General features: G+C 30.5%; 1 protein-coding gene across 1 annotated transcript; it reads left to right on the forward strand.

Moving 5' to 3' along the window:
- Positions 1 to 4,813: 4,813 nt before the first annotated feature.
- Positions 4,814 to 5,358, forward strand: LOC149887909 (periculin-1-like). The gene is made up of 2 exons (XM_090088970.1): positions 4,814 to 4,991; positions 5,150 to 5,358. The coding sequence occupies exons 1-2, from the start codon at positions 4,814 to 4,816 to the stop codon at positions 5,356 to 5,358; spliced, it is 387 nt and encodes a 128-aa protein (XP_089945096.1).
- Positions 5,359 to 13,925: the final 8,567 nt, after the last annotated feature.

Consider the following 13,925-nt stretch of genomic DNA (forward strand, 5'->3'; position numbering starts at 1 on the left):
CCAATTCAACGTTATTTTTAGAGACTGGGGCACAGTAAAAGTTAATTGTAACTGGTTGCATAAAAAAATATTACAAAATTTTAAAAAGGGGCTCAGATAGAAGAAGGTGAGTTAACCCAACATTTTTTACATAACTTTATGCCACTACCAAACCATCTTCAAGAGACTGTCTTTCTAGAATTATTTTAACAAACTTGACAGAGAAGAGGATAAGATCTCTAGCTCTGGCAAGAAATTTGGATTTGCTGAGTGCAATAACTGAAAAAAGTGATCAAGATGTCTCAAGGTAGCACCGGTGGAGTTAAAACTAGTTGTGAAATCTAGTACGGTGGAGTTTTCCCGCCACGGCGCTCCTCCGTGCCTCATTCAAATCCCTCTTGTTGTATTATATAGTTTTTAGTTGAAATAAAGAGTATTAGCTGGAAAGACGTGTCTATATAAAAGTTAATTGAAAGTCCTTTCCCTGTCTTAAAATAGTTTATATTTTAAACTAGTGTTGTGACGACTTTGAAATTGTTCGACTGTCTTTTAAATCGATTTAGTCGAAATATTTGAATAAAAAATTTCATTGTTACCGTATTTCATTGTTACTTTAATGTTGCTTGACAGTTTATTTATTTGAATAAACAAACAAAATAAAACGGAAAATACTATCGCAAAGAAAAGAAAAAAAAACAAAAAACAAAAAAAAAAAACACGAATGGTCATCATTTTTCATAACAATTAAAGAAAAAAATTAAACAAAAAAATTAATTAACAAAAAAAAGTGGCGGCTAAAGATTTTTTTGTGAAGCCAGTTTTATAAAACTTTTTTGCATCCTTAATTGAGTACCATAACACATTACTTAGCATTTTGTTTTAAAGAGCATCGACTGGTTACTAAAATGAGAAAAAGGAAACATTAATGAAGCGGTGCTACATACAGTAAGCTAAGAGTTAAATTTATGTGACACAGCAAATTAGGTTCAATGTTCAGATATTTTAGTTGAATTTTAAAAAACCGCTTTTAATGATATTCTAACGCATGGCTCAATCTTTACAAATAATTTATCTTTACAAGATAAGCTACTTATAAAGATATCTCTTTACTAATTGGTCAGCATCATAACAATATTAAAGATTTATAAAATTAAATCAAGTGAAAAAATAGAAATAAAGATGTTAGGATGATTTCCCGACTTAGTCGACTTTTAGTCGATTAGTAGGAAACTTAAAGTCGATTAAATCAATTATTTGATTTTTCAAAGTCGACTAATTTCGACTTTTAGTCGATTTATTCGAATTCGATAACAACACCAGTTAAAACTCACTTAAAGTGTTTTACTCTTTTACTATAACTTAGCATATTTTAAATTCCAGCAATTTTGGGTAAATGCGGTAAAATCCCCAAAAACCCTGTTTTTGATGAAAAAAAAATTTTTTTTGAATTACTTAAAACAAATCAATGTCTTGTGGTCCTTAAAGTTATGATTTATCTATCTTTATTGAAAAATTGTTATTTGCCCCAATTTTAACATCAATAATTCCACTATTTTATTTTAGATCCTACCATCAGCTATCTTTTCACCAGATGCAAAATGCTGATAATCAAATAAAAAGAAGGAACTTCAAGAAAAGAGGGATGCTCAAGTTGAGGCTGATAAGTCCCGCACATCAAGAGGATAGTTTGGGCCTATTTATAGAAATAAAAGGGTTGATAGACTCCCCCAAGATGCATCATCAAGTCGCGAAACAAAAATTGAAGACTTTACTAAAACCATAAAGTGGCCTCCACAATGTGCACAACAGTTGGAGTTTGATACCATCCTAACCAAAACACTAGTCCTCTCTAACCTTCCGTTTCACGCTATTGAAACTGCTGGCTTCGAAATGATGATGTATTATCTTTGTTCACAAGTCCAACCACCTTATCCAAAAACAAGTTGCCAAATATTTATCACAATCTAAGACGTGATGTAAAAAAGCAACTTGAGAGAGATATTCCGCATTGTGAAATGACAGCCTTCATAATAGATGAATAGACTACAAGAAAAGGTGCTCTTTTCGTCTCCCTTACAATGCATTATGTTACTAAACACTTTGAACAAAAAAAGTTGTCTTTGGATTTCCAAAACATCATTGAGAGACACACAGGGGTTCGTCTTAGACAAGGATTAGATAACGTGATTCCTCGAAATCCTGCTCTTAAGACCTTTACAAAGTGGGTGTTACAGATGCTGCGGCCAACATTAAGAAAAGAATCACGGAAATCAAAGAGATCAGTGATCATCTAACCTGTGCCGATTATCTGCTCAACACCTGCTTAACAAAGACAGTAGAAAAATCAGAGGACGTCAATACTATAATCAGAAATGTAAAGGACTTAGTAACTTAACGTAATTCAATTACCGTTATAAAGCTTGGGCCAATCCATAAAGCTGAAAAGTGTGGAAATTACGCAAAAAAAAACAGGCTTTCTCTTAAACAAAAAAAAATTTCCGTTAACTTCAGTCTCATTAACAAAAATTACTCAGAGTTTTTGAGTAATTTATGCAAAATTTCTCACGCCGAAAATCTACTGCAAATTCTAACTTTTGCATAATAATGGAAACCTTTAAATGTACAATGATTGTAGACCAAAGATGTTTAATTTTTTAAACAAAAAGTTTGTCTCAGAAAAACATAGAACTACAGAGTTTTTAAAAACTTCAGTGAATATTAAGTGATTTAAACAATATTTTGACTTTTTTTCTAAAAGTAAGCACAAAGTATAGTGAGAAAAATTGTTTAACATTAATTAAAATATTCAAAAATCCATCAGTTTGAAGAGGAAACATTTATCAAATTGGTAAGTTTACACTAGAGCAAACTCACGAAAGATTGAGTTATAGGACCTAATATATATATATATATATATATATATATATATATATATATATATATATATATATATATATATATATATATATATATATATATATATATATATATATATATATATATATATATATATGTATATATATATATATATATATATATATATATATATATATATATATATATATATAATATATATATATATATATATATATATATATATATATATATACAATTATATATCCATATAAGCTGAAAAGTGCGTAAATTACGCATAAAACAGGCTTTCTCTTAGGAAAAAAAAATTTCCGTTAACTTCAGTCTCATTAACAAAAATTACACAGAGTTTTTGAGTAATTTATAATAATTAATTAATATAATAAATAATAATTTATGCAAAATTTCTCACGCCGAAAAATCTACTGCAAATTCTAACTTTTGCATAATAACGCAAAGTTTTAAAGGTAGAATGATTGAAGACCACAGATGTCTATTTTTGGAAACAAAATGATTTGTCGCCGAAAACCGTAGTGTTACAGAACATTTAAAAACTTCAGTAAATATTAAGTGATTTAAACAATGATTTTAACATTTTTCTAAACGTAAGCATTGGAAGAGAAACATTGTTTAGCTTTAGTTAAAATATTCAAAAATTCATCAATTTGAAGTAGAAACTTTTATCAAGTAGGTAAGTTTACACTAAAGCAAACTCACGAACGATTGAATTATAAGACATGAAAGACCTTACAAAAATATTCCGTCACTCTACAAAACAACGGGTTGAAAGCCGCAGTATAAAATTGAATGAAAAAGCTTTTAATACAAAAGACTTTCGTATTCAACCCCTTATTTTGTAGAGAGATTGACATCCAGTCAAACATTGTGATTATGTGATTTGTATCTATGTGAAAACTTATGCAAAAGTAGCAGGTAAGCGAAAGAATAGCATTATGATATATTCTAACATCAGTGGAGAAGACGTTAACCATTCATTAAAAAAAGTTGGGTCCCACCTTATAATGCTTGTTAGTCTAAACACAAAAGAATTTTGTGTTTAGACTAACAAGCATTATAAGGTGGGTATTTTGTGTTAAGGTGGGACCCAACCGATCTAGTTGCGCAACACTAATAAACAAACGAACACTGCTCAAAACATTATAACATCATTGCATTTTTAGACAAAACTACAATCAGTATGGTCGCGGTGGGCATTCATCATATTTTCCGAGGCATTGTCCGAGACCACGGTAACCAGCTTTGGCACAAAACACTAACCCGTATGGACATGGCATGCAGATCGCTCTCTTGTTGACACATGCCACGTAGCCAGATCGAGGCTCGCTGTCAATAGCATAGTTGCCGTCAGCACGATAGATGCAGTCATTTGTAACGTCGACACCTAAAGTTCAAAGACAAGATTAAACAATGAGCTTCTTCGCTCAAAAACAAAAATAAAAATTTACTGCGCTCTAGTCGAACCCGCAACGCGGTTAGGAAACAAAAGCGTGACATTATTAGCTACGCTTTGCTGAAGCAAATTCTGAAGAAATCTCTTACCAAGACAAAGAACGCGTTTTGGTTGGTAGTCTGTTTTTTTGGGTTCGTAGTCTTTTAAATCTTTTAAAAGTCAAACTTATTTACATCTTTTAAAAATTGTTTTTAAAAATTATTTGTACAAACATGGGGTCCCGGGAATCTTCCCCGTCAAGCCTCCCCTCTCGGCAGCCATACTTACTAGCAGATTTAAAACATACTGCAAAAAGCTTTAAAAACTTGTTGTTTTTGAATTTTATCATAGTGTAACAAAACTCTTTTATTCAATCATCAAAACGTGTGCAGTTGTTACTTCCTCAACTGTCCGTTGAATACGCATATAAAAACGCGCTTCGCAAACACAAGCAAGTTCAAACGCAAAGCAGAAGCGAATTTGAAAAAACCTTCAAACGGCTCGACAACCATGGCAACCAAGATAGTTTTTATCGCAGCTTGTGTTCTGGCTGTCACAGCAAACGCAGTGCCTGTATCGCAAGATCAAGACGACGGCTACGAACACCAGAACATCGATTACGAACGCAGGAAAACCGACTACGAACCCATGAAAATAGACTACCAACCAAAACGCGTTCTTTGTCTTGGTAAGAGATTTCTTCAGAATTTGCTTCAGCAAAGCGTAGCTAATAATGTCACGCTTTTGTTTTCTAACCGCGTTGCGGGTTCGACTAGAGCGCAGTAAATTTTTATTTTTGTTTTTGAGCAAAGAAGCTTACCATTTAATCTTTTCTTTGAACTTTAGGTGTCGACGTTACAAATGACTGCATCTATCGTGCTGACGGCAACTACGCTATTAACAGTGAGCCTCGATCTGGCTACGTGGCATGTGTCAACAAGAGAGCGATATGCATGCCATGTCCGTACGGGTTAGTGTTTTGCGCCAAAGCTGGTTACCGTGGTCTTGGACAATGCCTCGGAAAATATGATGAATGCCCACCGCGACCATACTGATTGTAGTTTTGTCTAAAAATGCAATGATGTTATAATGTTTTGAGCAGTGTTCGTTTGTTTGTTAGTGTTGCGCGACTAGATCGGTTAGGCCTCATCCTATAATGCTTGTTAGGCAAAACGCCAAAAATTGTTTATTTACGGAAAAGTTTTTTGCGTAAATTCAAACAATCCGTAATTACACAATACCAATATTATTTTTTAATTTAAATTAACGTGTTTATAAAAAATCAAATAAATACACGCACAAACTTGTTCATACATTACCAGTAAACAACACAATATAGATAAGAAAATGAGGTTAGAATATAATATTTTGAGCAGTGTTCGTTTGTTTGTTAGTGTTGCACGACTAGTTCGGTTCAATATTCCGTAATTTCGCAAAAATTTGCTTAATTACGGAATATTGAAATTACGCAAAATATTGTCTACTTACTGATTTCTCATATTTGCCGTAATAATAATAATATTTACGTGAGTAGAGAGATTTTTGCTTATTTTGGCTTATTTTGTGTGCCAAAAGAAGGGTCTGCATTTCTTATTTTTTTAGAGTTGGAAAAGTTCGTGTATTACATAATGTTCAATTTTTATTGATTTTGGTCGATGACTAATTTGCTCATTAGCATTTTCTTAACGAATGGTTAATGTCTTCTCTACTAATATTGCAAATATCATTATGCTTTTCTTTAGCTCATCTGCTCCTTTTACGTAAGTTTTCACATAGATACAAATCATATAATTTCAACGTTTGAATGGAGGTTAATTACTCTACAAAATAAGGGTTTGAATACTAAAGTCTTTTGTATTGAAAGGCTTTTCATTCAATTTTGTAAATACTTCAGGGGCTAATCATATTATGCTGAAAAACGCGTAATTTACCCAAAAAAGCAGCTTTTTTCTCCCTAAACTGCTATCCTATAAACAAAATTACACAGAATTAGTGAGCAAGCTAAATTTCTCACGCAAATATATCTGCTGCAAATGTTAAATATAGCATAATTTTAACCGAAGAATGATTTTGCAAAGTGATATGCGCAAAGGTCCGTGATTTTTCCTTCAAACCCAGATGTCTTTTTTTTGTAAACAAAAGCTTTTGTCCAGGATAAACGAAGAGTGCCATATTTTTAAAAAATATCACCGAATATTAAGTGTTTCAATAATAATATTTTTTGCATTTTTCTAAAAGTAAGTATTTGGTGAGAAGCATTATTTAAACTTTAAATTATTTAAAAATCCATCAACTTGAAGAAGAAACTTATCAAAATGGAAAGTTTACACTAGAGCAAACTCACGATTGATAGTAATATAAGACATGAAAGACCTAACAACAGGCGTCCGTCACTCCACAAAACAAAGGGTTAAAAGCTGTAGTATTTACAAAAATTAATCAAAAAATTTCTTATTTCAAACGAACCCCTATTCAAGTATTGTGATTGTGTGGTTTTTATCTATATGTAAGCTTATATAAAAGGACCAAATGAGATAAAGAAAAGTCTTATGATTTCTCCAATATTATTATAATATAACAACAATATTAGTGGGGAAAAGTTTAAATAATCATTAAATAACAAACTTTTTTTGTTTACTGCATGGAAATTTAGATTGTGATGTAATAAGTAGAGAATTAGCATTTACTGGAAAAATTGTTTTATTGTTTCATTTTAGATAACTTAAGCAATTTAATAATATTGCTGATTTAGTTTCAATTTTTTAAGTTCAAAAATAAATTATATAACTTCCAAAGTGGAAAAAAACAGCAAAAGTAAAATTAATTTTATCATAAGTATAGAATAAACCATGTTTCAACCTGGCATTAAAAAAATCTAATTTGTAAAGTTTGTCATTTAGCAAAAGAACAGTCTCTTTTCCACTAATAGTGGATATTTCATAAACTGGCAAACTTTAATGCAAACACTAAATTTTATTGATTTTTATATGCACTTACTTGATTAAATCTTCATAACTGTAGCAGAACTTAAATTTTCTATAAAGTTCAATAAATATTTAGTATTTAAAAAATGGCAGCTTATTCATCAGATGAAGATCTAGAAATGGGAATGTTTAAGGAACTAGAATTACAAGAGCGACAACCTCGTCAGGTCAATGAAATAAAATTTGAAGAAAATATTGATGCGAGCGTTACAGAGTTCCTCGACAAGTTGTAAATTTTCTGGAGGAGGAACTAAATGATTCTTTAAAGCCTAAAACTGGTCGAAACAAGAGCCTTTTAGCCATAGATCAAATCAATATTTTTCTGCATTTTTTTGGGACCAATGCATTCTATCATGTTGTCCAAGATGATTAGTACTGAGACTGAATTTAGGTGAAATGTATTTGTTAGTTATTTTTATATAGTAAAATTTATGTAATAAAATTATGTTTAAAAATTCAACTTTTAAAAAGACATTTTGGTTTGATGTTATTGAGCTTGTATAATAACTTTTATAATAGAGTTGTACTTACTCGCAATTGCTAAAACTCCCAGCCATCATGATGGCTTGATAAGATAATAAACTCATTATCAAGCCAATATTTACTTTGTAAAATCTGTAATCTGTACAGCCAATTTTTTTGTATCAAGTTATAATTGAACCATGTATCAAGTTAAATTTTTGATCAACTTTTTCTGATATAAAAATAATTTTATCTTTTCCAGGATTGTGCACAAGGTTTGTGATGTAATTTTTTGGTTGAGAGAAAAGTGCATTCATTGGCCTAAAAATCCTTGTGGATTTGCACAGAAATTTTTAAGATTGCAAGGATGCAAAGTGTGTGTGGTTGTGTTGATGGTACTCATGTACTGGTAAATCCTACAAGTGCTGATGAAGCCTATTTTGTGAACAGGCACCATACACACAGCCTAAATGTTTTGGCAATTTGTGGACCAGAACTTCAGTTCTTTTATGTTTCATCCAAAACACCAGGATGTTGCCATGATTCAAGAGTAAGTATGGGTCTATTTAAATGAATGTAGTGTTGCCTACTTGCTTAAAGTTGTAATGCCCTGCCTTTTGAAAGTCTGAAAATTTCTTTAATTTGTTAAATCAGATTAAATTTATTTTGGCAAAAAATGACACATAAAACTTAATATAATCTTACCTTGTAGCAAAGTATGTTTTTATAAATTAAAAAATATTTTTGAATGCTCATACCTCTGACAATTTTGCAGCTACAGAGGTCCAACTTATCATTTTGGAAAGTTTAAAGCTTGCTGATTTCAAATATCTCTGGCATGATATAGGTTGTGCCTTCCTTTTGGAGTGATGGCGCAAAATTTGTCTCCAAAATATGGGCCCAATGTATACCATGTCTGACATATTTGAAATCAATAGGCTTTAAGTTTTCCAAATGGTATGTTGGACCTCTGTAGCTGTAATATTCACAAAGTTATGAGCTTTGAAGTTGACAAAATCTTTTTTGATTTGACATTAGACAAAATTTATTAATCTGTATTTCATTTGTTCATTTTCATTTATTTTGTTCCACTTCACTTAAAGGAAGTAAACAAAATATAAAAAATAGAAAATGTAAGTTTTTGTTGACTTTTTTTAATTAAAGAATTGAAAATTTTAAAACATTTTTGAATGAAATAATTTTAAAACTTTGAAATAGTTCAGCCCCAATAGACGTCTATCTTTCTACAAAATACGGGGTTGAAAACTAGAGTGTAATGGCTATTTTTTATTCATCTTTAAAAATACTTCAGCTTTCAATCCCTTTGTTTTGTAGAGTGACTGATGCCTATTAAAGTACATAGATGTATAAAATTTCTTCACTAAACTTATATTTTGAGAAACTGGGTATCCACTTGTCTTATAATGCTATTTTACTCCTATACAGCCATATAAAGTGTTTTACAATATTGACACCATTTAGCATAATCAAAATGATTGTTACTAAGGATCCCAATACAAATTTGGTGAGGTTTTAGTCTAGGTGTCACTTTAGGGTTGACATAAATTTAATTTTTTTTTCAAATAATAACATAATAAACTGTTCCAATTTTTACAGAGTAATTTACAAGAATATTTGAAGTAACGTTAACATTTTAGGTACTTTGAGAATCAATACTTTGGAATGTCTTTGAATCTGGTGAGTGGCCTTTCCCAGTTTGTGTGATTTTAGGGGACAGTGCCTATCTTAACACTGATTGGCTAATATCTCCTTTCCTTGGTGCAGTAAACGGACCTCAAACAAGATATAACCAAGCTCACATTTTCACAAGAAATTGTATAGAACTAGCATTTGGGGTTGTTAAGCAACGTTTCTATGCGTTGAGTGCTGGACTTCGTGTTAAAAATACGGACTTTGCTCCTTATCCAGTGTGCATTTGTTCTTCAAAACATGTGCATTGCTGTAGAAGATGATGGTTCTGATTTTCAGGAAGATGAAGTTGTTCAGGCCAATGTTGTTCAAGAGGCTCCAGTTCCAATGCCACTGAATGAGAACCGTCGTCAGCAAATCCTTCAAACTTTTTTGTAATTATTTAAATTAGTGTTAAATGAATAATTCGAATAGGTGCTACATCTAAATGTTGAAAGACTTGTAAATAAACACTAGTATTATGTTTCACTTTATAAAAACCATTACTGTATGTAATTTTTACTATATATGGTCAACCAAAATGCCAGTGCTTATTTGTAAGTCTTAAATATCGTAATTTATAATATTACTTTTGTATTGGCTTTGTATTCATTTTCTACTTTTAGGAGAAAACCTCATGAATGGGACAGTTTTTGCAAAATGCTTTTTAAACGTAGATAAAATTGCTTAATAATATATTTAAATATGTTTGATAACCACCGACACTTGCTCAATGATATAGTAAAACAAAAAAATTGGATTTGCATTTGGCTATCGGTAAAAAGAGAGTTTTATTGGAGCATGACATTTGTCCTATTCATTAAGTATATCTCATTGAATGGGACAAACAAAAGAATTAAAAATAAACGTATTTAATTCAATCATTTTTCAAATTAATTTATTAATTGTAAACGTAGTTAAATATATAGATACATACATAAAGACCACACAAAAAATACTTTTAACTTTAAACATTTTAACTCTAATTAAATTTCAATCAAAGTAGAACTTTCTCATTTTAGAACATTATATTTAGTTATTTTTATTTAAGTAAAATATTGCAGTATAAAAGTGTGTAAATAATACCCATTACCCATGGGGATAAAAGTAAGGGACTGCAGCATCCCTCTGCTGAGCTGTAAATAATACTTTATTAAATTCATTCAATAGGTAGTACTTTGTCCCATTCAATATGCGCATCACTTTATCCAAAAATGATTAGTCACACCAAAAACACCATTAATTAAGTTTGAATGTTTTACTCACTGTAGTACTAGAGACTGCTATCTATTTAAGCATGGAATTTTAATTTCCATAACTTCAAAAATTGCTGCAAAATCAGAAAAAAAAAAACATTTTTAAAAATCACTTTTTACATTCGAAAACACAATAACATCCATTGTCGTTATGGTCATAGAGCAATAGGATGGATGAGTCGGTCAGTTGAGTTGTTGTTTCTATCACTCTTTGTTACAGGAATTTAAATATCCTTACATCGATGCTTGTATAAGAATCTAAATTTGTCCCATTCAATAATCGTCCCATTCATTAAGGTTCTCCCCTACTTTCTAATAATAACAAGCACAAGTGAATAAATTGTTTAGTAAAAATTTCAGACTTTGAAGTTTTTTATAATAGTTGGTCGGAGCAACATACTTTGTTAGCAGCGGCGTAACAATTACAATTTACTTCATAAAGGCCGTTATTTTTACTCAATACGGTCGACCGCAACGCCGTTGCTTAATATTTTGTTAGAATTAAAAATATTTTTCATAATTTCTGAAGCTAGTTATGATATATAAAAGATATGGCAGTATAAAAATATCATTCACAATCGTTTGTTTACAATAGTCAAGAATGCAAAGAATCTAGCATTAAAGTAGATTTCCATTTTCCTAAACTCTTAATTTCCAAAAAATATTTTTTAACTTGAAATAATAGCAAATTACTCTTCAAAACCAATATTAAAAGACAATGATTTATTTTCACGAGTTCATGTAGTAACAGCATGATAGAAATCGATTATTTCTTGCAGAAGCTTGAGTTGGAGTTCCTTTTGCATGGGCATGTGCTTAAAATCCAATTCTATCTGATCATTCTGAAGACTGAGATTTCTATTCTTCTTAAGAATAAAGTAGTCATTTGAAAAAATTGTTGGACTTTTTTTATTTGATGATGTTGCTGCATGTGGCTTCTTTTCAAGAACACCGGATGTGCTTGCTTGGGGATTTACTACATAGTTGTCGATCGTTGCTTTTCCTAAAATGCTAAACCAAAAATTACTGCTAACATAGTGTTATATTTGGATATTTATGTATTGTTAGTTCGTTATTACTTTTCAGCGCTCGTGTAGCATATTATTCGCAAATTAGTGCAGTTGTTACTTCCTCAACTGTCCGTTGAAAAGCGCTTATAAAAAACGCACTTCGCAAACACAAGCAAGTTCAAAAGCAAAGCATAAGCGAACCATAGCAACCAGGATAGTTTTCATATAATCTGCCAGCGAACAAATTAAAACAGCGTTTAGTGAACAAATAAAAAAAAAGTATCAATGATTTAATCCGACCTGTTTTAATGTTGCTGGCTTCATCAAAAGCATTAGGATAGGAACAAGCCTCAAAAGCATGACGACAAACCTTTAGAGTCAATGTTTTGCTTGAGGAAGCCTCTATTTCAAAGATAACAGCAACATCTGTGACATCCAGAGCAACATAGAGTCTCGGCCAACAATATCAAGAATAATCTCCTCTGCATTGGTGAAAGTAAAACCTTAGCTTCCAGTCTTCAGTGACTTAACATCATTAAAATCACTTTTTCACTGTTGCTCGCTTGAGATTGCCGATTCTTTTTAATGTTTTGTGATCAGTCACAACTGCACCAAGGGCCAATAACTCTCTGTGGATGTTCTTCCAGATTTCATCACGTTTTTTTCAATCGTGCAGGCTTGAGCTTTTTAAAGAGAGCACTTTTATTGGCATATGCAAGTTCAGCTAGTTAAAGTTTCTGATAATGTGTTAACATTTTTATGGCTGCAAAAATGAAATAAAGGCTGTGGCTAAATTTTTTAATGGGATGTTTGATATTTATCTAATTCTAGGCGACAAAAAAATTTTTTAAATGCATTTTTTTTCATAAATAATATTTAGTTTTAATCAATAAAAAAGTTGAACTTTGTAAATCACTGAATACACAAACTTATCTACCTTTAAATGTAAGAAATGCTGACCCAGTTTTTAGTACACAACGTAAGCAAGGAATTTAATATACATATATATATATATATATATATATATATATATATATATATATATATATATATATATATATATATATATATATATATATATATATATATATATATATATATGTATATATATATATATATATATATATATATATATATATATATATATATATATATATATATATATATATAATGTAAATATAAAACCTTCACTTTCGTACTAAAGTCTCTGAAACAATTAAATGAAATTTGCTCACAAAATACAGATAAAAAAATAATTTTCTTCGAGGTATATTCATTGTTAACCTCTTGTGTGCCGATAAAGCTGAAGTTCTCTGAAAATCCTCTAATATTTTTGCGTTTTGCGTAACAATCTTTAAAGAATAGGGCCCTGCTGTAAATTCTAACTTTTGCGTAAATATGCAAACATTTAACCTAGGAATGGTTCAAGTGATATTATCTTCAAACCATTTTTGAAAATAAAAAGATTTGTCCTCGATAAGCGAAGAGCTACAAATCTTTTAAAAATTTCAGTGAATATTAAAGTGATTTTAATACTAATTTTAACATTTTTCTAAACGTAAGCATTGGGTGAGAAACATATTTTAACTTTAATTAAAATATTCAAAAATTCATCAGCTTGAAGTAGAAATTTTTATCAAATTGGTAAGTTTACATTAGAGCAAACTCACGATTGGTTTCAATACATGAAAGAGCTAATAATTGGATCCTTCAATCTGCAAATTACAGGGATAAAAGCTGTAGTATTTACAAAAATGAATAAAAAAGCTTTTATTACAAAAGACTTTCGTATTCAACCCCTTGTTTTGCAGAGTGATTGATCTCCATTCAAATAATGTAATTATGTAATTTGTATTTATGTGAAAACTTATGCAAAAGGAGCAGATGAGCAAAAGAAAAACATTATCATATTTCCAAGATTAGTGGAGAAGACCTTAACCATTCGTTTAAAAAATGCTACTGAGCAAATTAGTCATCGACCAAAATTTGTTTGTCATCTTCACAAATGAAATTTAGTTTTAATTGAACATTATGTATTACACGAACTTCTCCAACTCTAAAAATAAACAATGCAGACCCTATTTTTGGCACACAAGGTAAACAAGGAATATAATATATATATATATATATATTCATTTTTTCACTTGAAAAGTAGTGTAGTACATACTATATACCGGACAGAGGCATAAAATTAAAAACTTCCAACACGTGATTGTCGTTT

Source organism: Hydra viridissima, unplaced genomic scaffold (assembly GCF_058129835.1).
Source record: "Hydra viridissima isolate aposymbiotic clone 2 unplaced genomic scaffold, HvirCarnegie_v1 scaffold_5, whole genome shotgun sequence".
Taxonomy (NCBI): Eukaryota; Metazoa; Cnidaria; class Hydrozoa; order Anthoathecata; family Hydridae; genus Hydra; species Hydra viridissima.

Coding starts and splice junctions, on each gene's coding strand:
- LOC149887909 (XM_090088970.1), top strand. CDS start 4,814: ATGGCAACCAAGATAGTTTTTATCGCAGCTTGTGTTCTGGCTGTCACA. Junction 4,992..5,149: donor AAAACGCGTTCTTTGTCTTG/GTAAGAGATTTC, acceptor TTTGAACTTTAG/GTGTCGACGTTACAAATGAC.